Source organism: Sinocyclocheilus rhinocerous, unplaced genomic scaffold (genome assembly GCF_001515625.1).
Source record: "Sinocyclocheilus rhinocerous isolate Xijiao unplaced genomic scaffold, SAMN03320098_v1.1 scaffold1294, whole genome shotgun sequence".
NCBI lineage: Eukaryota > Metazoa > Chordata > Actinopteri > Cypriniformes > Cyprinidae > Sinocyclocheilus > Sinocyclocheilus rhinocerous.
This window is the reverse complement of record NW_015656157.1, coordinates 98,921-121,344: the sequence shown is the minus strand read 5'-3', so window position 1 is coordinate 121,344 and position 22,424 is coordinate 98,921. Positions and strand designations below refer to the sequence as shown.

The 22,424-nt window shown below is 34.4% G+C and overlaps 2 protein-coding genes across 2 annotated transcripts in view; both read right to left on the bottom strand.

The window, feature by feature from the left end:
* Positions 1–22,424, bottom strand: part of ptprc (protein tyrosine phosphatase receptor type C) — a 28,175-nt gene that overhangs the window by 3,938 nt on the left and 1,813 nt on the right. The window contains exons 3-29 of the mRNA XM_016526974.1: positions 17,070–17,120; positions 16,935–16,988; positions 16,576–16,653; positions 14,602–14,616; positions 10,844–10,861; positions 10,513–10,758; positions 10,065–10,244; positions 9,769–9,894; positions 9,508–9,627; positions 7,278–7,424; positions 6,179–6,337; positions 5,358–5,578; positions 5,204–5,264; positions 4,928–5,030; positions 4,793–4,824; positions 4,598–4,698; positions 4,430–4,520; positions 4,256–4,323; positions 3,980–4,016; positions 3,648–3,745; positions 3,162–3,287; positions 2,930–3,087; positions 1,687–1,822; positions 900–1,046; positions 692–782; positions 411–541; positions 98–232 (exon numbers count right to left, since the gene is read on the bottom strand). Coding sequence (XP_016382460.1) covers positions 98–232; positions 411–541; positions 692–782; positions 900–1,046; positions 1,687–1,822; positions 2,930–3,087; positions 3,162–3,287; positions 3,648–3,745; positions 3,980–4,016; positions 4,256–4,323; positions 4,430–4,520; positions 4,598–4,698; positions 4,793–4,824; positions 4,928–5,030; positions 5,204–5,264; positions 5,358–5,578; positions 6,179–6,337; positions 7,278–7,424; positions 9,508–9,627; positions 9,769–9,894; positions 10,065–10,244; positions 10,513–10,758; positions 10,844–10,861; positions 14,602–14,616; positions 16,576–16,653; positions 16,935–16,988; positions 17,070–17,120 — 2,930 coding nt within the window. The remainder of the gene's footprint in view (positions 1–97; positions 233–410; positions 542–691; positions 783–899; positions 1,047–1,686; positions 1,823–2,929; positions 3,088–3,161; positions 3,288–3,647; positions 3,746–3,979; positions 4,017–4,255; positions 4,324–4,429; positions 4,521–4,597; positions 4,699–4,792; positions 4,825–4,927; positions 5,031–5,203; positions 5,265–5,357; positions 5,579–6,178; positions 6,338–7,277; positions 7,425–9,507; positions 9,628–9,768; positions 9,895–10,064; positions 10,245–10,512; positions 10,759–10,843; positions 10,862–14,601; positions 14,617–16,575; positions 16,654–16,934; positions 16,989–17,069; positions 17,121–22,424) is intronic.
* LOC107719541 (mucin-2-like) lies at positions 10,895–13,286 on the bottom strand. Its single transcript, XM_016526973.1, has 4 exons — positions 13,012–13,286; positions 12,093–12,179; positions 11,210–11,266; positions 10,895–11,067 (listed from the first exon to the last, which is right to left on the bottom strand). The coding sequence occupies exons 1-4, from the start codon at positions 13,040–13,042 to the stop codon at positions 10,913–10,915; spliced, it is 330 nt and encodes a 109-aa protein (XP_016382459.1). The 5' UTR covers positions 13,043–13,286; the 3' UTR covers positions 10,895–10,912.

The following is a 22,424-nucleotide window of genomic DNA, read 5'->3' as shown; positions in this document are numbered from 1 at the left end:
TCTGTCTCTCTCTCTCTCTCTCTCTCTCTCTCTATCTATCTGTCTGTCTCTCTGTCTCTCTCTCTCTCTCTCTCTCTGTTATTGTGGGAGGTTGTACCTTGCCATCCTCTTGGCAGTCTGTGAGCATGACCAGTGTTTTAGTTTGTTGCTGGTTCAGCATGAGCAGGAACTCTTCCGTTGTGTTTGGTAAAGGCCCCTGTGCTGCAATCAGACTCTTACTACACCAGTAGCCCTGTTAAAAAGCAATGACAAGCATATTTGATTGAGATTTACATATTCCTATCACTTGCTTGTAAAGCTTATTTTAGGATTTTTTAAAACATTATTTTCATGACAATTAAACAATTTCTCCTTCACTCTAATAACTGTAATAAAAAAAAAAAACAATTCAAGAGAATCAAGTTTTGTACATCAATGAATGAGGCGTTGATGTATTCGTTTGATTCTTCTTCCTCGTCTGATGAATACTCGTCCTCATCCTCGGGGTCACTGGTCTGGTTTCCCTCAATGTCCAGCCTAAACAGGACTCGATTAAAGTCGTCTGAAACAGAAATGCTCATTGGTAACTCATCTGATGCTTATTTATAATGAATATATAATTGTGTGTCTGTATATTATATACAGTATAGTTCTGTAGCATGAATTTGAAACCAAGATCTGCAGATTAATAAAGTTGGTGTTGGTCACCGACATGGGATAACAGCTGAGTCGCGGTTTTTCTTCTTGTTGTCCTCTATGCTTCCTGTGTTAAATGTTCTCCATTTTTTAAATTTAGGGAGTTTCTTTATAAAGGAAAGCAATAGGAAAACATGCTGCATTAATAGTCAGATACACACAGTACAGGAAAACTTCAGTGTCCTAATAAGCAATCAGCTGAAAATCAAAGATGGAGTACAAACCAGGAACTCCATTTCAAGCAAACTGGGGTCACTGCCATCTTTCTGTCTGAGGGTGTTGAGCACTGAGTGGAATTCAGACAGTGAGACCTCTGTCTCTCCAAACTGGTTGTGTTCAATCAGAGCAGTGTGGATCAGTACGTACTGGGCCTTTCACAATCAACAACACACACACAGTTAAATATGCATAAACACATCCATCAAATGTAAAATAAAGGGTGTTACAACAGAATATTTAGTCAGATTTTTGTCAAAAAAAAAAATATATATATATACATATATATCAATGTTCAAATAGTCTTCTATTAAAATGTAAATTTGTAAATTTTAAATATAAATTAAAATATTATGTTTGCATATTTAGCTCAAGATTACATTTAAAATTCATATTTAAGATTTAAAGAAAAGATTTTTAGCATACATTGGTTTAATTTACATTTATATATACATGCAAATTGTAAATGTGCAAACATTTACATTTTCAATGCTACAAAATGTTTGACATTTAAATTACTATTTCATATAAGTATTTTAAAAATATTTATGAATATTAAATGACTAAATCAATGACCACTTGATTTGTAATTTTTAATTAAACAAATGACTCAAAATTAAATAATTAAATATTTAAATTGTTAACAGAATTATTTGCATCATTAATTATATGTAAAATATTTAGAAAATGATTAGAGTATAACATCTAGACCAAATTGGGCATTTTAATAATACCTACTTTAAATTTGGTGCGACATACTAAATTTATAACCAATAAATCAGTGAATAAAATCACCTCCACTTGAACCATGAGGCAACGCTGGCGACGTTGTTTTGCTACGAATCCATAGATGTCCACTCTGCCTTCTGCCTCAAGAGATTCAATCATTGCATCAATGCCAATATATGTTCCTGTGCGGCCGACCCCTGCACTATAGAGGATACGACAACATTCACATTAAGCTTTATCCACTCCAAATGACCCTTTAGACCCTTTCTGATACCTTTTCTGATACCAAATGTATATAATAATCTCTACGGTCCTGTCTTACCTGCAGTGGACCACCACCGGGCCACTGAAGAAGTTCTTGAAGGAGTTGACTCTTCTCCTGAGCTTCAGAAGCAGGCAGGGGTCTCCAGGCACACCATGGTCAGGCCAGCTGATGAACTGGATATGAGTGACCTCTCTTTCTGAGGCCTTCTCTCGCTTCTGTACACACACACACACAGAGTTAAAACCGTCTGAATGAAGCACATAAGAAAGAGCAGACCGCACACACTTACATTGGTCAGGATCAGATGGCGAATGATATAATCAGGGCAGTGTTCCTCAGATCGGATTTTCACCACAAAATCTTCAAAAATCTCAGTCTCTCTGTCCAGAGATGGCCAGTACTGAGCGCATTTGATCTGAGAGGACAAACAGCAACACTCAGTGGAAATAATTCACAATGAGGAAGATTGATTATTTCAACAATGTTGATCAGAAAATCAATCACAAAATAAAATAAGTTAAGGTTGAAGTAATACTAAAATTACTAAAACTAAAATAAAATAAAGCTTAATTAAAATATTTTAAAGCTTAATTAAAAAATATTTCCCAAAAAAACTAATAAAAATTACAAATGCACATAAAATTACTAAAACTTAAAATTAAATTAAACTGAAAACTAAAAAAGCTGAATAAATAAATAAACACTATAATAAATAAATACTATAATAGTATATAAATAATTCTAGAACAACACTGGACCAAACACAACCACTTACCTTGTTTCCTTCCTCACAACGGGTGACCATGACAATAATGGATGACTTTTGCTCCCAAACCATTCGCCAGAAATCACCAATAGTTTCATCCTTGGGTCCTGGAAAACACAGCCAACAAACAAATTGAAATCTAGCCATTGTTTAAACTTCAAAACTCAGTTCATTCTCACTTTTAATAAACTTAATTGTTGGTGTAAACAATTCTGCCACATTTTATGGTTGTCAGGCAACAGTAATATAGAATGTGGGGTCATACGGTCCTGTCTTACCTGCAGTGGACGACCACCGGGCCACTGAAGAAGTTCTTGAAGGAGTTGACTCTTCTCCTGAGCTTCAGAAGCAGGCAGGGGTCTCCAGGCACACCATGGTCAGGCCAGCTGATGAACTGGATATGAGTGACCTCTCTTTCTGAGGCCTTCTCTCGCTTCTGTACACACACACACACAGAGTTAAAACCGTCTGAATGAAGCACATAAGAAAGAGCAGACCGCACACACTTACATTGGTCAGGATCAGATGGCGAATGATATAATCAGGGCAGTGTTCCTCAGATCGGATTTTCACCACAAAATCTTCAAAAATCTCAGTCTCTCTGTCCAGAGATGGCCAGTACTGAGCGCATTTGATCTGAGAGGACAAACAGCAACACTCAGTGGAAATAATTCACAATGAGGAAGATTGATTATTTCAACAATGTTGATCAGAAAATCAATCACAAAATAAAATAAGTTAAGGTTGAAGTAATACTAAAATTACTAAAACTAAAATAAAATAAAGCTTAATTAAAATATTTTAAAGCTTAATTAAAAAATATTTCCCAAAAAAACTAATAAAAATTACAAATGCACATAAAATTACTAAAACTTAAAATTAAATTAAACTGAAAACTAAAAAAGCTGAATAAATAAATAAACACTATAATAAATAAATACTATAATAGTATATAAATAATTCTAGAACAACACTGGACCAAACACAACCACTTACCTTGTTTCCTTCCTCACAACGGGTGACCATGACAATAATGGATGACTTTTGCTCCCAAACCATTCGCCAGAAATCACCAATAGTTTCATCCTTGGGTCCTGGAAAACACAGCCAACAAACAAATTGAAATCTAGCCATTGTTTAAACTTCAAAACTCAGTTCATTCTCACTTTTAATAAACTTAATTGTTGGTGTAAACAATTCTGCCACATTTTATGGTTGTCAGGCAACAGTAATATAGAATGTGGGGTCAAAGTGTGCATTCATTGGCTGCTTTAAATGTGGCTTAGCCAATCACAATTTAGAATCATAACCATCCAGAGGATTTTTACCTTGGGCTGCAATGTATTTCTTTGGCTCTTGATATCCCTGTATGGGTAAAAGAGTACATATTAAAAAAAAAAGTGTTTCTGATGTTTTGAAATGAAAAATAATTGTAAAAAATAATTTAATATAATTATATTATTTCATTGAAAAATAATAAATTTTAAGTCAAGTATATTACAATTAAAATTATATTAAAAAGTACCTCAATTAATTTGAATAAAATTACATTAAAATGAACTGAGGTAAACAAGCATGATATATAGAGCATATATGACCTGTACCTCGATAAAGCTGGCATTGATGTAGCTGTCTTCACCTCCAGTTGAGAGAGTTACCCGATTATAGTCATCTGCAAATTCATGCACAAAACGATAAATTCTCTGATTGAAATATGAAAACTACACAAGGAATTGTGGGTAAACTGATTTCTTTATGGAAACTGGAGTGATATTTACAGGGCAGAATGTCAACGTAGCGGTTCTTGAACTGGTTTTCTTGTTTCTTCGCTTCTTTGATGGTGTAATTGGAGAAAATTCGGGGAATGCTCTGAGGAGAAGCAGAATCTGAATATATTTCTCATTATATTAAAACAGTAAATGTAGATTTATGGTATAGAGAATCACCTGAAACTCATCCATAAACAGACGGGCCTCATCAGCGATCTTGCTCTTGTAAGCCTCCACTAAACCGTCAGCATAGATGGGCTCAACTCTGCGCAGGGGTTCTGCTGGAGGAGGACATGAAACATCAGATAGTTCTTCTGAAAGCAATTTTCTTTTGAAATACACTGAATTGATTGATAAGAGCGAATAACATACGTGTAAGAAGAATCTCTTCATCTTCAGTATTCCTGTGGTGAGAAACCCCATCAGAAACATATATACACATTTATGCTAATGTTAATACATGAATCATTTTATGTCAACTGAAAATAATAAATTTGACAAACTGACCGTTTTCTTTTGAGCAGGAAAATTTTGTATAACACAAAAAGGAGCGCAAGTGACGTCACAAGGATGAGGAACGCCAAGAATCCGATGACAGCCTTATCGTTATCTGAGAGAGGAACACACCACTTCAGATTTTAGACTATAACTATATTTATAACATTTTATTACTTAAAATTTATTACTACTTTTGTGTTTTCATTTTCTTTTATAATATTTCTAAAAATGCAATTACAGTTTGCTTGATTTTTAATCTGCTATAATAGAAAAGGTTGTTCTTACAGCTAGTGGATTGGTAAGTTTTAACAGTAGAATTGTCGCCATTTCCATTCTCTGCTGTAATCTGAATTAAATAATGAAAGAAAGAAATAATACTGTGAAACACAAACCATAACACTATAATACCACTCAGGTTACTGCAAAAATAAATAAATACCTCAATAGTATAATTCGTGTGGTAGTACAGATTTTCAAATGTAAATGAACAGGATGTTTCCTTTTCTTTTTTTACAGGTGGTCTATTACTTATGAGGTTGGCTATATATTTTCCCTTAGGTCCATTCCACTCTTTCATACTCAAGTCTTTGCATTTCACAGTAAAAGAATTATGAGATGTTCCTGTCACTTCGACATTATTCTTTCCTTCAAAACTGGGCTCTATTAAAATACAGAAAAAGAAAAAAAACTGTTAATATGTGATTTGATACTGATTATTTGATAAGACATCTTTATTTAGAGCATGATCTTGTGTGATCTTGCATTTACTGGTCTAAAAAAATTTAACTGTGTAATTGATTAATACTGCAATGCCACATGAGACAGCTTTACACATTTTCTTAATATAACTTTAAACAGTAGTAGAACTACAGAACGATAAAATAAGCAATAAAGGGATTAAGCCATGCAATGTGAATTAAAGTAAGCAAAAATCGTGAAAATATATAGTATGACAATAGATTTTTTTTTTTTAATAAGGAAAAAAGAGAGTAAAAATGAAACAATACATTTTCTCAAGTTAGCTTTAGGACAAAATATTTATTCAGATTCAAGAAACCACTGTGAAGAAATTATTATTATTAATAAGTTATTGATTAATGATTCCCTACTGAATTATTATCAGGAAAAGCCATAAACGTGTCATCAGCATCTCAATTTTCAGCAGAGTTTAAATTATGTATTGTAGGTAACAAATATACACCTAGATTATGTACCGAAGTTACAAATATGAAACAGATATTTAAAAATGATTACACTTACTTGAAGAATTTGTTTTTTTATAAAAAACTCTGGTATACTTAGGGTAGCCAATGGATTTGCTGACCTCGGCTGAAAGTGTGCATGTGTAATTGGTATATGAGTCTAATCTAGAAAATATGCAGTTTGCAGTTGTGTCATTTACTTGGTTGCAATTGTGATCTGAAAATAAATAAATAACCAAATTAGTAAATCACAACAGAACAAATGGACATTTAAAGAGATAGTTCATCCAAAATTGAAAATTCTGTAATCACTTACTCATTCTCATGCAAAACATATGCTATTGTTTTATCCATGGAGCACAAAAAAATAATTTTAACATAGACTTTGTTTTCCATACAATGACAATTCATTGCGACCATGACTGTCAAGCTTCAAGCATTATCCACAAAAAGACAAGTCCTTAAGTTCTAAAATTGGTGTACCTAACAATGTTTTATGTTTGCTTTTTTGGAGTAGCCCTGGTCACTGTGAACTGATGTTGTATGGAAAAGAGTCTTAAATTAGTTGTCAGCCTGATTTCATTGAAGTTTATAACTGAGGCACATTTTACTCTTTTTATACTGCTTCTTGCACATACTGCAGAGGTGAAATGTCAGTGTCCAGTTATTGGCATTAAAAACAAGTTCACATTTATTCAAAACATTGCATGTGGCAGCATTTAAATACATTGCTTATTGTATGCATCACTGCAGTTCAGAAATTAAATGCCCAGTGGCACTAAAAGGTTAATGCTCTATTGACTTTGAAACCAACAAAACTAAAATCTGAAAACCCCTAAACCTAAGCAAATCATAATTTACGTGTTCATTTGGAAACTGTTGTGAATTGTATAGGTATGTTTTCAAGGTTTGCAAGAATGTAGGTACAGTCAAGTTCTTCCCAATGACATCAGACTGCTAGGTTTATTATTCAAATTATTTAGCAGCATATATATCATATATATATATTTGAAATGACAATGAGTGAGTAAATTTAAAATGTATTAGTGAGACTATACCTTTCAGTGGATTTACATATGCAAAGACTCAAACACCTGATAATTTCAAAAGCTAACTTCAGTGATAAGAATTGGCACTACAGAAAATACTGATCTTACCATCAAAGGTTTTACCATGAGAGCTTTTACAATTGCCTGAAAAATTTCCCAATGTAATTCCTTTGCATTTAAACCCTGGGGACAGAGTCCATACGATCCCAATTGAGTCGCTGGTTACTTTATGAAACACAGTTTCATTTATCCATTCTGTAAAAGAGAGTAAGAAAAAAGATGTCAGAAATATATATAAAAAAGTAAATTCTCCCGTGGTTGCATGTGAACAAATAAATAAGTTAATGAAAGTGGTAACACTTTACAATAAGGTTCATTAGTTAAAATTAGTTAACTACCTTAGTTAACATGAACTTAGAATGAACAATACTTCTACAGCATTTATTTATCTTAGTTAATGTTAATTTCAACATTTATTAATGCATTATTAAAATCACAAGTTGTGCTTGTTAACATTAGTTAATGTACTGTGAATTAACATGAACAATGAATGTATTTTCATTAACAAAGATGAAAAAATACTGTAATAAATGTATTGCTCATTGGTCATTCATGTTAGTTAATACATTAACTAATATTAACTAATGGAACCTTATTGTAAAGTGTTACAATGAATGTATGATAAGTGTTATAAGAGAGTTGGACCAATACTGCAATGCCACATGAGACAGCTTTACACATCAACTTTCACCGTGGACGAAGCGGAGTCCAGCCCGGGGTCGTCACATGTGGTTACCGCTCCTTCGTCGAATCCGCCGGCCGCGCCGTTCTCAAGCCCGTGCCTCTGTTCGGAAGATTTGCATAACGCCGCCCAAATGTTCACGCAAAGAAAGAAGGCGTAACTTTTATTCTCGTTGTAGTATTGTTGTTGCCGCCGCCATGTCGTGAAGGCGCTGTGTGTTTGTGTTCTGTGTGTTTCGTTGTGAAAGCGAAACTACTTTGTTTGGTCTTCCAAAAGAGGACGATATCCGCTTCGTCATGCCTAGAGCTTATCTGTGCTGGTCGCTGAGGGAATACATCAATTTAGTGCTGTGGATCACCGGATCGGCTTTCACCGTTTTCACCGCTCCTTCGTCGGATCCGCCGGGCGCGCCGTTCTCGACCCCGCCGCCTCAGCTCACTCTTGCCCGGCTTCAGCTCAGGCTAAGCCGGGGCTTTCGCTCACGCTAGGCCGCTGTGTTTTTCGTTGTGAAAGCGAAACTACTTTGTTTGGTCTTCCAAAAGAGGACACGACTAGAAATCAGTGGTTAAGTTGTATTTACAACACTGTTCCAGAACAGTTCAACCCAAATATCCAGATGTGTGCAGCGCATTTTATGGAGGACTATTTCCTGATCCTGGGAGAGTAGACTACAATGCCGGCAAACTCACAGACTGTAAGTACGTTTTCATTTAAAGTATTTGCCACTGACGATTCAAACGCGAGTTTTGGGCAGTGTAGAGTAGCGCTTGTTGTTTGTCATTTCTCCGATCACAAATGCAGACATGGTTTTATGTTTACGCGGCGCGATGCAATGCAACGCGTAAAAAGACAGTATAAGTCATTATAATCCGTAATTATGTCCCCACTGGATGCAACAAATGCCTCGTTTATAATGGCTTTTAATGTTTTTGTCTCGTCGCTCCGGCCGGAGACGGCATCAACAGTTTGGTGAGGGGCGTAACATTTCCGTCACACACTTGAGGTATTCGGCCAATCACAACGCACTGGATAGCTGGCCAATCACAGCACACCTCGCTTTTCAGATTGATGAGCTTTGTAAAAATCGACGTGTTTCAAAAAAGCGGGGCATAGAGGAGAAACAATAATGTACAGTATGTGGAAAATAATGTGTTTTTTAAACTTTAAACCGCATAAACACATTTCATTACACCAAATACACAAAATAATGTTCTTTTTAGCAGCATCATATGACCCCTTTAAGATAACTTTAAACAGTAGTAGAACTACAGAACTAAAAAAAAAAGAGCAATAAAGGGATTAAGCCATGCAATGTGAATTAAAGTAAGCATAAATCATGAAAATATATAGTATGACACTTTAGATTTTTTTTTAAATAAGGAAAAAGAGGGTAAAAAAAAAAACTATACATTTTCTCAAGTTGGCTTTAGGACAAAATATTTATTCAGATTCAAGAAACCACTGTGACGAAATTATTATAGAATCAACCACGAATATATATATAATATAATAAAGGCATTGTTGTTAAATATTATTATTATAAATATGATTAATTGTACAAAAGTGCAGGTGTGGGTAACCATATCAGGAACTCACCGCAATGGATGTTAACTTGTTCTGGATTGCTATCAATGAACGTATTGTAATATTCATATTTTCCAGTGCATATGTACTCTTTTGAAGGTTTCAAAAACACATCCTTATCCAAATCATACTCTAATAAAGTAGGAAGAGAAAACTTTTTCAATCATTTGCAGTATTTATGTGCTTACTATATGTATATAGTGTAAATATGATTAAAAATATAACATTATGCATTTACATTGCTACTTAACATAAAACAATAACATTACTTACTAATGCCATCAGTGCAATGGACCTTAAATGTGTCTTTACACTGACTCACATTGTCTGAACTGAGTGGTTTATTACTCCACACAAACTTAGTTGGAATAGTTTTACTGAAGGTTATTTCGGGTTTGACTGGGGGGAAAAAAACAATCTGTTAGTAAGTTAAATAAATGCACTAGTGCAAAGATGTCATTCTGAACATGTATAATATATTATCAAGTCAGGACTGTTGCTGGAGCCTCATTTAAAAAATAAATAGCTGCATGGCAATGATATATCTATTAAATGCATTAAATGCTCACCTGGGGGCATACGGATATTCATTGTGTAGCTGCATGTTTCTAGACTAATGTGAATGGGCTTCTGAACACAAGAGTCTTCAGTTGTTATATTAACACATTTAGTCAAATTCCATTTGCTATCTTTAAAACACACTTGCTGATCACCCTCAAGTTCTGCAGAATTGTTTTCACTTTCAGTGACTAAAAAGAAATAAAGATAGGAACAAAGACATTACTTTCCTACATTACTTAGATAAAAACAATAAAGTAATGACACTAATAAAACAACACTATTCCATAACCCTACAACATAGTATATGCAAACTGTCCAGCTATTTTGCCCATATTATATTGTCAGGGATGATTTTAACACAGGGTGAGTTGTAGCACTGTCAGTCTAACCATTTATTTAGCTGAAAATTAGCTGAGAATTGCAATTATGAAAAATTTCTGCCTGTACATTACTTACCATTCAAATTAAAATGGTCTTCTCCGAGGACTTTGCAGTTATCTACAGTTACACTGTAATTAGTGCATGGTTTTAACCATTTAAACAGTATTTTGATGGCAGTTAGATCAGATCCATTACTGACAGAGAAGTTCTTCAAACTGTCCTTATCCTTTATCCTGATTATGTAATTTTGGCTTTTGGAGTCACTGATATTCACCACATGGGAAATTCCTTCATAGCCTCTCGCTATAAGTTGGTATTGACCTGTGTCATAAGCAGTGAATTACATGTCTTGAAAAACACAACCAAACTTGACTTCATACATCAGGTGCAATAAACCAATACTCACATGGGACTTCTGTGGTGCCTGAGGAAAGCACATAATCACAAATTAATCATCATAATGCAATTTTATCACCTAAACAGTAATCATTTGTACAGAGAGCACAAATGGTGTGGTGTTACCCGAGAGGATGGTGGTGGGTGTGGGTGGGGGTGAGGGTGAGGTTGAGCTGGAGTGCATGGAGGTGGGAGATCCAGTGCTTGGATGTGAGGTGGTGTCATTCCCTACACCTTGTTGAGGCAGTAGTTGACAATAAGAGTTAAAAATAGCTGACCAGGATATTACTGCAAACTAATATAGCTTACTCCATTGCTTCACATAAAACAAATGCACTGATATACAGCATGCCTAAATTAACTAATGAACTGTTACCTTTAACTGTTATTGATGGGGTTTGTGATGGAGTGCTTGTGGGTGAGAGGCCTGTAGCTTAGGGTAAAGCAAGTTAATTAATATTATCACACTAAATTGTTGCTAAAACATAAAACTCTTACATGATGCATTGCTTCTCTAAACTATTAATAAACTAATATTATTAAATTGTACTATGCAATTCAGCTTTGTTTTGTCAGTTTCAATTTGTTTGTTCACTAAATAAAAAATGTCTGATTCAGCCAGTAAATTCATTAGATTTGTTCGACAATATTACGTGTTCAGTCGGTAAGAATATGCACAGGTGTGTAGTGTTTCTTTACAAAGTAACATCGCCAAATACTGGCTTGACTTGCATAATACAGCATTTTTAGTCATTTTTCATGGATCCATGTTTTGACATTGTCGTCTGTACACAAAACTTTTAAAAAATGAAAAAAAAAAAAAAAAAGTGTTTTATTTTTTAGTACATCATTGTGTAAACATACCCTAACAATAATACCCTAAAAACAGTGACCGCTTAATTTATTCATGCTGCAAAACATGCTGGGAACTCACAAACCCTTAACATTTCATCAGTATTGTTACATTTTAAATGTTAAATTCTTGGTTCAAACAACTGTGTTCGACCAGTTGGGACAACATTTGAGGGAATTCTGTTGGTCTAACATTGGATTTATTTAGATTCACATTTCTTATTATTTGTGACACAAAAATGTCAATGTAAACTGTAAAATATGTAGTTTCTTTTTTAGAGTGCATATAGGCCTGCTGCATAAGCTCAACAAAATTTATTTATTTACATGACAGGTTGAAGAAAAACAGATAAACTAATCAATGAATTAAATAAAGAAAAGAAATATGATGTTAAATGCACTGTTACCTGCAGTGATGCTGGTGTTTTGTTGTTGCGTGGTGTGTGCGGGTGAGGTTGATGTGTTTGTCTGGTTATTAGGTTCAGTGAAATTGCCTAAACGATAATGGTTATTTGTTCAAATAAATTGTTTCTCTTATAAATACTTTTACTCAATCCAGTATGGGATATAAGGAAGATGGACAACACATGGTGCAAGATTTTTGTATTGTACAAAAATATAATTAAAATGGATTATTATTACCATAAACTGCATAAGCTAAGAAACTGGTACATTTCAAATAAAAAAACAAAACAAAACATGAAGTCAGAAGTCGGACATCACATGGTTACCCAGCACTGTGCCGTATTTTTGCTTTATTTTAAAAAATGTCCTTAAATCAAAATGTATTATAACAACAGAACGTATATGATCAGCAATATCCGAATGTATTAAAAGCAAAATAAGCTGGGAAAAAAAACATGAACTATAATGTTAAATGCACTGTTACCTGCAGCAGTGCTGGTGTTTTGTTGTTGTGAGGTGCGTGGAGGTGAGAGTGTCTGGATTTTATCTTTAGTAAAAATGATAATGATTGTTTGATCAAATAAAATGTTCTCTTACATTTACATTTAGTCATTTAGCAGACGCTTTTATCCAAAGCGACTTACAAATGAGGACATTATAAATATGATCTTATAAATATTTTGACACAGTCTAGTATAGGATATGAGGAAGTTGTACATCACATGGTGACCCAACATAAATTCAGATTTTTGTATTGTACAAAAATATCATTAAAATTGAAACTAATTATTATTACTATAAACTGCATAATCTCAACAATATGCTAAATAATATATTTACATGATATAGACTGAAAACTGATGAATTGGTAAATAATAATAATAATAAAAACATGAACTATAATGTTAAATGCACTGTTACCTGCAGTAGTGCTGGTGTTTTGTTGTTGCATGGAGGTGTGTGCGGGTGAGATTGATGTTTTTGTCTCGTTATTATCAGCAATTTTCCCTGAATGGTAACATTCATAAGATCAAATAAATTGTTTCTCTTAGAAATACTTTTACTCAGTTCAGTATGGGATATTAGGAAGTCGGACATCACATGGTAACCCAACATAGTGCAAACATATTTATGTTAAACATATTCATTTTAAAAAATGTCCTTAAATGTCCTTAAATCCAAATGTAGTATAACCACAGAACGTATATGATCAGCAATATCCGAATATATTAAAAAAGCAAAATAAGTTGGAAAAAAAAACATGAACTATAATGTTAAATGCACTGTTACCTGCAGCAGTGCTGGTGTTTTGTTGTTGCGTGGTGTGTGCGGGTGAGGTTGATGTGTTTTTCTTGTTATTATCAGTAATTTTCCCTAAATGATAAGAGTTATTAGATCAAATAAATGGTTTCACTCAGAAAATATGCTGACACAGTCCAGTATGAGATGTATGAGAAGGAAAGACATCTCATGGTGACCCAACATAGTGCCAGATTTTTGTATTGTACAAAAAATGTTGATACAAAATTGTTTATCATCACAAACTGCATAAACACAACAACATGCAAATTTATTTACATGATACAGACTGAAGAAAAACTGATCAACTAGTAAAGAATTAAAAAGGAAACATGGATTATAATGTTAAATGCACTGTTACCTGCAGTGGTGCTGGTGTTTTGTTGTTGTGAGGTGCGTGTGGGTGAGGATGTCTGGATTTGATCTTCAGTAAATGAAAATTTTTATTAGATAAAATAAAACATTTACATGTTTTTCCACAGTCCAGTCCGGTATATTAGGAAGTTGTACATCATATAGTGACCCAACATAATACCAGATTTTTGTATTGTGCAAAAATTTAATTAAAATTGAAATTGATTGTTATTACCATAAACTCAACAATATATGTAAAAAAAAAACAAAAAAAAAACAATATATATATATATATATATAATGTTAAATGCACTGTTACCTGCAGTGGTGCTGGTGTTTTGTTGTTGCGTGGTGTGTGCGGGTGAGATTGATTTGTTTGTCTGGTTTGCAAACGTCCCTAAATGATAATGGTTATTAGATCAAATAAAATGTTTCTCTTATAAATACTTTTACACAGTGGCATGCACCGACCTCCACTGGGGCATGGGCTGAAAACACATGTGAATCGGAGGAGGGGGAACTTTAACATTAGCGATTAAAGGGCTCAAACCTCTTGCTCAGTGATGTGCTCATAGCACAGTATGATGGGCAGATGGAGGTCAGAGTGTGCGAGATTGTGCATGAGAGAATAATAATGCAGGAGTGTGAGTTTGATGAGGTGACGTCAGATTTACCTTCAGTGGCATTTGCAGGTGTGTTTGATGCAGTGGTGAGAGTGGAGGAGTCTGACTGAGTGACTGTAATGATGGATGAACACCGTGAAACAATATCTAAGCATATCACGTTGTCACTGATATACATTCTTTGACTCACAAGATCAAATCAGGAACAGCATAACAGAAATAGAGGGACACTTACCTGAATCATTCTTAGCTGCACCTGTGAAAAGTGTGAGATAAAACTATTAATTGCACTGAACAAAATTATAAACGCAACACTTTTGTTTTTGCCCCCATTTTTCATGACCTTTATTGTGGCCAGCCTAAGGCACACCTGTGCAATAATCATGCTGTCTAATCAGCATCTTGATATGCCACACCTGTGAGGTGGATGGATTATCTCGGCAAAGGAGAAGTGCTCACTAACACAGATTTAGACAGATTTGTGAACAATATTTGAGAGAAATAGGCCTTTTGTGTACATAGAAAAAGTCTTAGATCTTTGAGATCAGCTCATGAAAAATGGGGGCAGAAACAAGTGTTGCGTTTATAATTTTGTTCAGTGTATATTTGTCAGAACTGCAACTGAACTTTTAATCATTTAATTATTTCTTAGAATCAACAGAGTGAACGGCTTTTGCGCCAAAAGGAAGTGTTGTCTCCTCTTTCATATGACTTTGCTATCTTATACGCGATTATTATTTGCTTTTAGCATTGCTTTTTCCCCCCAGCTGTCAGAACAGACATGTAATCCATCATATAAGAACCACTCTTATAGAGGAATGTATAAATATACAAAATGGTGCTTTAGATTTTTTTTTTTTTTGAAACAGGAATACTGAGAATACAGATTTTAAAATTGCAATAGGTCTATGCTGATTTTAAAACTTTTCAAACTTCTATAAACTGTAATAAAAAAAATCTAAATTAAGAAAACTATTGCAAAAAGGCAAAAAAATAACAACAAACAAACAAACAATAAACAGACAAAAATATTATAATGAATAAATATTTTAGCACAAGATATGACATTATTTATTTTTGATGAAAATAGATGCTTAATATTATATTGCATTGTCTTAAATTTGAATCCTGATGTAGCCTAAAATTGTTTGCTTGGGTCTCAAACAACAACAACAACAAACAAAAAATATATATAAATAAATCTGGATTTAAATCACAGGATCTGGATTTATTTTTGATTAACAACAATAAATGTTTAATATTATTAACTATATTACAGGATCTTTAATGTAAACACTGGTGTAGCCTAGAAGGGTTAGCTTGGGTCTCTCTCTCAAAAATAAATAAATAAATACAATTAAATTAAATAAATAATAAATGAATAAATACAACATAAACATCTTGTTTAGCACAGTATGATGGGCAGATGGAGGTCAGAGTGTGAGAGATTGTGCATGAGAGAATAATAATGCAGGAGTGTGAGTTTGACGAGGTGACGTCAGATATACCTTCAGTGGTATTTGCAGGTGTGTTTGATGCAGTGGTGAGAGTGGAGGAGTCTGACTGAGTGGCTGTAATGATGGATGAACACCGTGAAACAATATCTAAGCATATCAAGTTCTCACATATTTATTTTCTGACCCAAACATACAACGGACGTAAAAAAACAAAAAAAAACAAATGACATACAGCTTACACACACACACATATAACAACCAACAGTTATAACTCTCTGGAAGCATCACAAGCATAACAGAAATAGCATAAGCAAAGAGTGACACGTACCTCCGTCTCCTGAACCTGTGGAAAGTGTGGGATAAAATTATATTAACTTAATAAGAAACAAATAATGTAACTTTTAATTAATTTAATTATTTCTAGCAATGGAGAAAGTAAACAGCTTTTGTGCCAAAGGGTGATTGCACAGAAATTGCTGCATGGTGTGCAGCTACTTACCCATTAAAACCCATTATAACATCTGCTAGCAGCATTATTTACATATATTTCACGTCTTCAACAGACTTTATAAAAAAAATCAAATTTGTACCATTATAAAAATATAACACTGTCCATGACACAACTAATCCATTACACCACAATGGTGACATGAGTTTGGAGAGATAGTGATGGTGAGCTTGCAATGCAGCGTGAAGGAAGAATGGAGGTCAGAGGTCATGAGCAAGACTGACTGTGTGTCTGCTGTGGTGACGTGTGGTGTCATGATTACCTGTATGTAAGGCAGGAGTAGGAGTAGTGGATTGCGTGGTGTTGGATGAGTCAGAAGAACCTATTTGACATGATCATATATTTTAAACTGGATTCAAATACAGTCCTTATATGCATAAAGTTGACACCAATTTTCCACCGGATTAATAAACCAAATGCAGCACTAACCACAACAAGCTAAATTACAGAAATGAGTACATTGCATAGGGAGAGAGAGAGAGAGAGAGTTACATGTGTTTTAAACTAGATTTTAAGAATGCCTTCTCTTTTTCATCATCTTGTACATCCGTACGTATCACTGACTGCTGCAAGAGAGTATGTCAAAAAGAGGATAATTGTTACCTTTATCTTTTGGGATTGTGACTTGAGAGGTGCGTGAGGGTGAGGTGATTGGGACTAAAGGGTAGAGCAAGTTCATTTTAGGTAGTCCAGTAAGGGATATTTGATTGCTGGAAAACTACTGAGTTTGACCATTACCTGTTTCTTTTGTGTTTGTGTCTTGTTCAGAAGTGCGTGTGGGTGAGAGGCCTGTGACCGAAGAGAAAAGCAAGTTCATTTTCGGTAAAATCCAGTACAGGATTTAACTACAAACACACTAAACTACAAACTCATACAAAAGACCAAAGATGTTTCTTCTAGTCGTACACTTTCAGATTAAATGGTGATGAAGTCAATATCTTGCATGATAAAAGGTTGAAGTTAATCTCAGATTTATAAACTTTCGTATTAGTATTAGCATTAGCTATATTAAATGAGAGATGAATTTGCACCAAAACACAATAAAGCTTGATTGGGTGCACAACTTTCAATGTCAACAATGAAAGATACAGTATGGGAAGTTAAAGTTGAAAAACAGCTTAATTCTTTAGTATTTCATATTTACATAATAATGTCTAAAAAATGTTTTTGTAATCTTCAAAATGGGTTTAAAAACTTTTTAATAAACAATTAAATTATAAGTAGAATACCTTCTACTTAAAGGTCCCCTGAAATGCTTAGAAACACGCAGCGTTACTCTATGTGTTGACGTCATTTTAACTGAAACAGGAAGACAGGGCGGGACATATCAAGCAGCCCCGCCCCTTTTTAAAATAGCCAATAGCGTTCGTTTATATCACAGCTTGGGCTAGAGCCGTTCAGAGCCGTTGAGCTCCGTAAAGTCGCATTTGACAGGGCATGCTAGCCAAATTCAAATAGCTCCGATACATTTTGTGGTCTGCGCCGACTCACGCATGTGATCCGCTCCGTGCTATCGTGTCTCTGGACCACAGCACAGTGTGTGTGTGGTGCGGTGCTTTGCGTGACACAGCGCGAAACCAGACTTCTTTTTTTCCTCAATGGAAAGCATATTTACACTGTTTGAATCGTTCCCTGTCCCCTATATAGTGCACTACGTGCCATTCACTGTACAGAAAATACTAATTCTGTGGACAAGTGACCGATTGCAGCCGCGGCTTCAGCGTCTATTTTATAGTGTAGGGGGCGGGCGCTTCGGCTTCTAGAGAGCATTTGATTGGACAGAAAGTTTGATGAGAAGCTGAGGTACGATGTGACGTCAAAAAAATCGTTGAGCCGTTTTGGCGGAAGTGACGAACTGCAAGCTTTGAATGCTTATATCTTCTAAATGTGAATTTTGTCACTGTTTTGGAGCACACTGCCTTATAGATAACCTTAAGACTAACATATTGATACTAACACCAAAAAACTTTAATTTTGATTTCATGGGGACTTTAATAGTGACACCACTTCACATTCTAAGAATTGAATTATACGGTTTTATTTTATTTTTTTATTTTTTTAGAAAATGGTATAAACATTTTTAACAACATCGAAATCTAAGAACTTGCCACATGTGCTTCAAACTAGATTTTAAAAAGATTTCTCCTTTTAATCATCTCTTACATCCCTTCTTTTCACTGACTGTCGTAGTGTAGTAATGACAATATCTTTAATTATTTACCAATACAAACCACTTATTATTTAGCTATAAATAAACGAATAAATGAGAAAAAGTTCCCTGACAACTAAAAAGCTCTGTTTATTTTAAAAACAAATCAACTATTGCACATCAAAAAACACTCTCGCATTATATTCAGCATCTCTTTTCTCTGAAACCCAAAACAGGCTCCATGTAAAACTGCCGGCTTTGGTCAGAAAGGGGAAGGGAGTTACTAGCAGTGGTCTGTATGTGGCGCGACCTGGCTGCCATGGAAACGCAGCGCCCACACAAACTATTTCAGTTTCTCAACCACAGCTTCCTGTAGCTTGACAAAACCCTTCCCCCTTCTCAAGGCTCTGGCACTTTGCTTTCATTTCTTTTGTTCGGCTCAGTATACACTGTGTACATGTGGTTCTCGCAAATGTACGGCCATATAACTCATGCACAGTACGTGTGCGGAAGGGGGAGTGGTCATATGTACTTTTGTGGGTGGGGGTTGATAATTATAGATTATAGACTGTAGATATGCAAATTATATCTATGCAACTCTTCTAAATCTTCTACATGAGAGCTTCGACTACAACTAGAAGACTGTAAATCTAAACTGTAAAGTGTAGACTACTAGTCTTACGCAGTGTCAAGATAAGGAAAGATTTGTTATTTTTTGACACTAAGATAGCTAAGATGCATCAGTTTTATAGATCTGAAAATCCCATAGGTTTCCTTAAATTTTGACTTTGGATTACTGTAGTTTTAGCTCAGAGTGGCAGTACTTTTCACTTTTTTGTCTTTGCCGGATGTGGTTTTGCATGACTTAGTTCACAACTTGAAGCGCATGCATCTTGAGCGTAGCTGTTTTAGCAGGTCTGCCCATTACATGGAACATGACAAAATGAGAAAAGTGACTTTAAACCTCCAGTTTGAACTAGTTTTCTTGTCGTTTTGAGAGATTTGCTTTCAAAACATGATATTTTATTTTTGACTGTCTTGTCACAGTAATCGCAATGAGGTTCGCATAAAAAATCTATCTCCAGCAAGTTGATATGTAACCTGCTTTTAAAGTTTGATCTAAACCTCCAAACTGTGCTATATTCACAAACATTGGCTATTAAAACAATGCATATTACATATTCAGTAATAATGCATTGTAATATAATGCACTGCTTTTAAAACAACAATTAAAGGCTCACATTTAGACTCACATTAGACATTTACACTAAAAGTATAAATAATTCCTTGAAAATTACTTTCAAATTGTTTCCCCAACATCGCAAAAGATGTTTTCAGCATTATTTGGTTTAATCATTTTAGCTTGTTACAATATATTGTGTCATTTCTAACCAGTTTCGGAGTGTAAACTTGATTTTCTTTATTCAAAGTGGTTGAAAGTGTGTATCAAACACTGCAAGATTTAATTGACTATGGCACTACTACTTAAATTTTTAAGGCAGTAAGTTTACTATTATTAGTATTAGTACAAGTTATTATAATTTTTTTCTTCCCTACAAAATCCCAAAGACAAAAAACAGAATCATTAAAAACTATTTAAAGGTCATGAAGCTACACAAAAACACCATGAAAGTCCTTACTAGCTCTTCCCTGACACATCAGACTTAAGTTTTACTTTACTATTTTTACTTTAACACCAAAGTTGTGACATTTATCTCCCATCTTTAAAAACACAGAAAGATTTGCAGATAATTTGAGGGCGAGTTAAAGGAACATTCTGGTCAAAAAAAAAAAAAAGTATATTAATTAAACTTTATAATCTTCTTTTCTGAATAATTGTTAGATTGTAAAAAAAATAAAAAACTGTCCCACTTTTTTTTAGTCTCCTGACTAATGAAGCCAAAGCAGTCGCCCACAACCAAAAATAATGCATAGTGGGTCAATGTAATGTGACAAAGGCCTAGATATATACCGCAGAGTTCATGTATGTACAGTTTTCATGACTTAAATGGAAGCCTTTAACGGCTTATTGTTGAGATGTAGACATGAAATCAACCATCAAACCAATGACAAGACTTTGTTTACGTACAACAAACGCTGATAATGATTTAAAAAATCAGCTTATTATAAAAATTGATGCAATAAAACCAGGTTTTGATGGGTTCTGATGATAAAGTGCAAAGTTTTAGAAATTGGAGTTCTTTTAATGTGAGACGCTGAGGAGGAAATGCTGAAACAATTATTTAATTGTTACCTCAATGGTTTCACACACATTGTGCAGTTGATACCTTTAGAAGAGTGTTTTAACTGATTTGACACTTGAAATTACTTTTGTCAGTGTAACCTAATCGATTCAGGTTGATTTGGTCATATTAAATCATATTTTTGAATATTTTTAAAAGTATATCTACCTAACATACACCGACATTCATAATTAAAACATCACAGATTTTAATACATCAATAGTTGACCCCAAAAACGGAAAATTGGTCATCATTTACTCACCATCATGTTATTACTTTTTTGTTTGTATAGACCACAAAAAGAGATGTTGTTTGTTTATGCTGCTGGTTGCCATGAGCCGTCAAGCTCCACAAATAACAAAAAAAAGCACAATTAAAGTCCACATGCAGTACATTCCTAGTCTTCTGAAGTCATATGACAGATTTGTATGAAGATGTAATTATTTTAAGACTGACATTTCAGTCTGTTCCTCGCACAAATCTATTGTATGACTTCAGAAGATTTATAATACAGCTATATGGACTACTTTTATAATGAATTTAGTCATTTTGAAGCTCAAAAGCCTTAGGTTACCATTAACTTTCACTGTAGGGAAAAGTGCAGCATGAACATTTAGCTAAATATCTACGTTTACGCTTTACAGATGATAAGAAAGTCGTACAGGTTTGGAATAACATTAGGATGAGTAAATAATGACAGGATTTTCATTTTCAGTTTAAATAAACATACGGACAATTGAAAACATTGAAATAAGTAGCATCAAATACTGATTTCAGGAATATTCCCCTGAGCACTGACTCTAAGGCCTCAATCTCACACGTAGGCCCATCGTTCTATGGCTTTCTTCCTTTTTTATGTGATTTGCATGTACAGCGCAGTCACAAGGATTCTCATCCGGTCTCGAGCCGCAACACTTTTATATATAGTCAAACGACATTTCGATGCAACACGTCTCACGGCACTTCTTCAGCGTCTCTCGTGAGCACCATTTTAGCCGGCAAATTTACGAGGCACACAAACCAGCTCAAAATGGAACAAGGAAGTGGTCAGAGGCCTGTGCAGTAGTAAGGCATCATGTTCAAGACAAGAGCATCATGCATTGTGCAATGTGACACTCAAAAGACATTCAAATTAATAATATAATATAATATACAGTAATATAATATGAAGATTAGATAAGATTATAAATTATAAGGATAGGATCTTCAGTGCCTGTTCATATTAGAGAGTGTAGTAAAAATGACTAAACTTCTAAACTTATTTACTAAATTACTAATTACTAAACTTCACTTAGTATTTTTTGTGATTTGATATTGTAATTTGTGATATTGTAGTGTGATGTTCTCTCTCTCATTTTAATTTTATTGTAATGGAGTGCTGTCATTTTATGTAACAACATCCTGCCCAGGGACAGGATGTTAAATAAATGAAATAAACTAAACAAAAAAAGAACTGTATCGGTCTGAAAATATTTCACATTGTATTTTTGTACTTAATCTTCTGGGTTGATCATTTTCTTCTTATTTTTTATTTTTTTTTGGATGAGGCACCTCACCTGGAGACAACCCCCTGTTCTGACTCACAGACTGTAAGTACGTTTTCATTTAAAGAATTTGCTACTGATGATTCAAACGCGAGCTTTGAGCGGTGTAGAGTAGCTCTTGTTGTTTGTCATTTCTCTGATCACAAATGCAGACATG

Coding starts and splice junctions, on each gene's coding strand:
- LOC107719541 (XM_016526973.1), bottom strand. CDS start 13,042: ATGCAACAACAAAACACCAGCACTACTGCAG. Junction 12,180..13,011: donor AAACACCAGCACTACTGCAG/GTAACAGTGCAT, acceptor ATTATCGTTTAG/GCAATTTCACTGAACCTAAT. Junction 11,267..12,092: donor AAACACCAGCATCACTGCAG/GTAACAGTGCAT, acceptor CTTTACCCTAAG/CTACAGGCCTCTCACCCACA.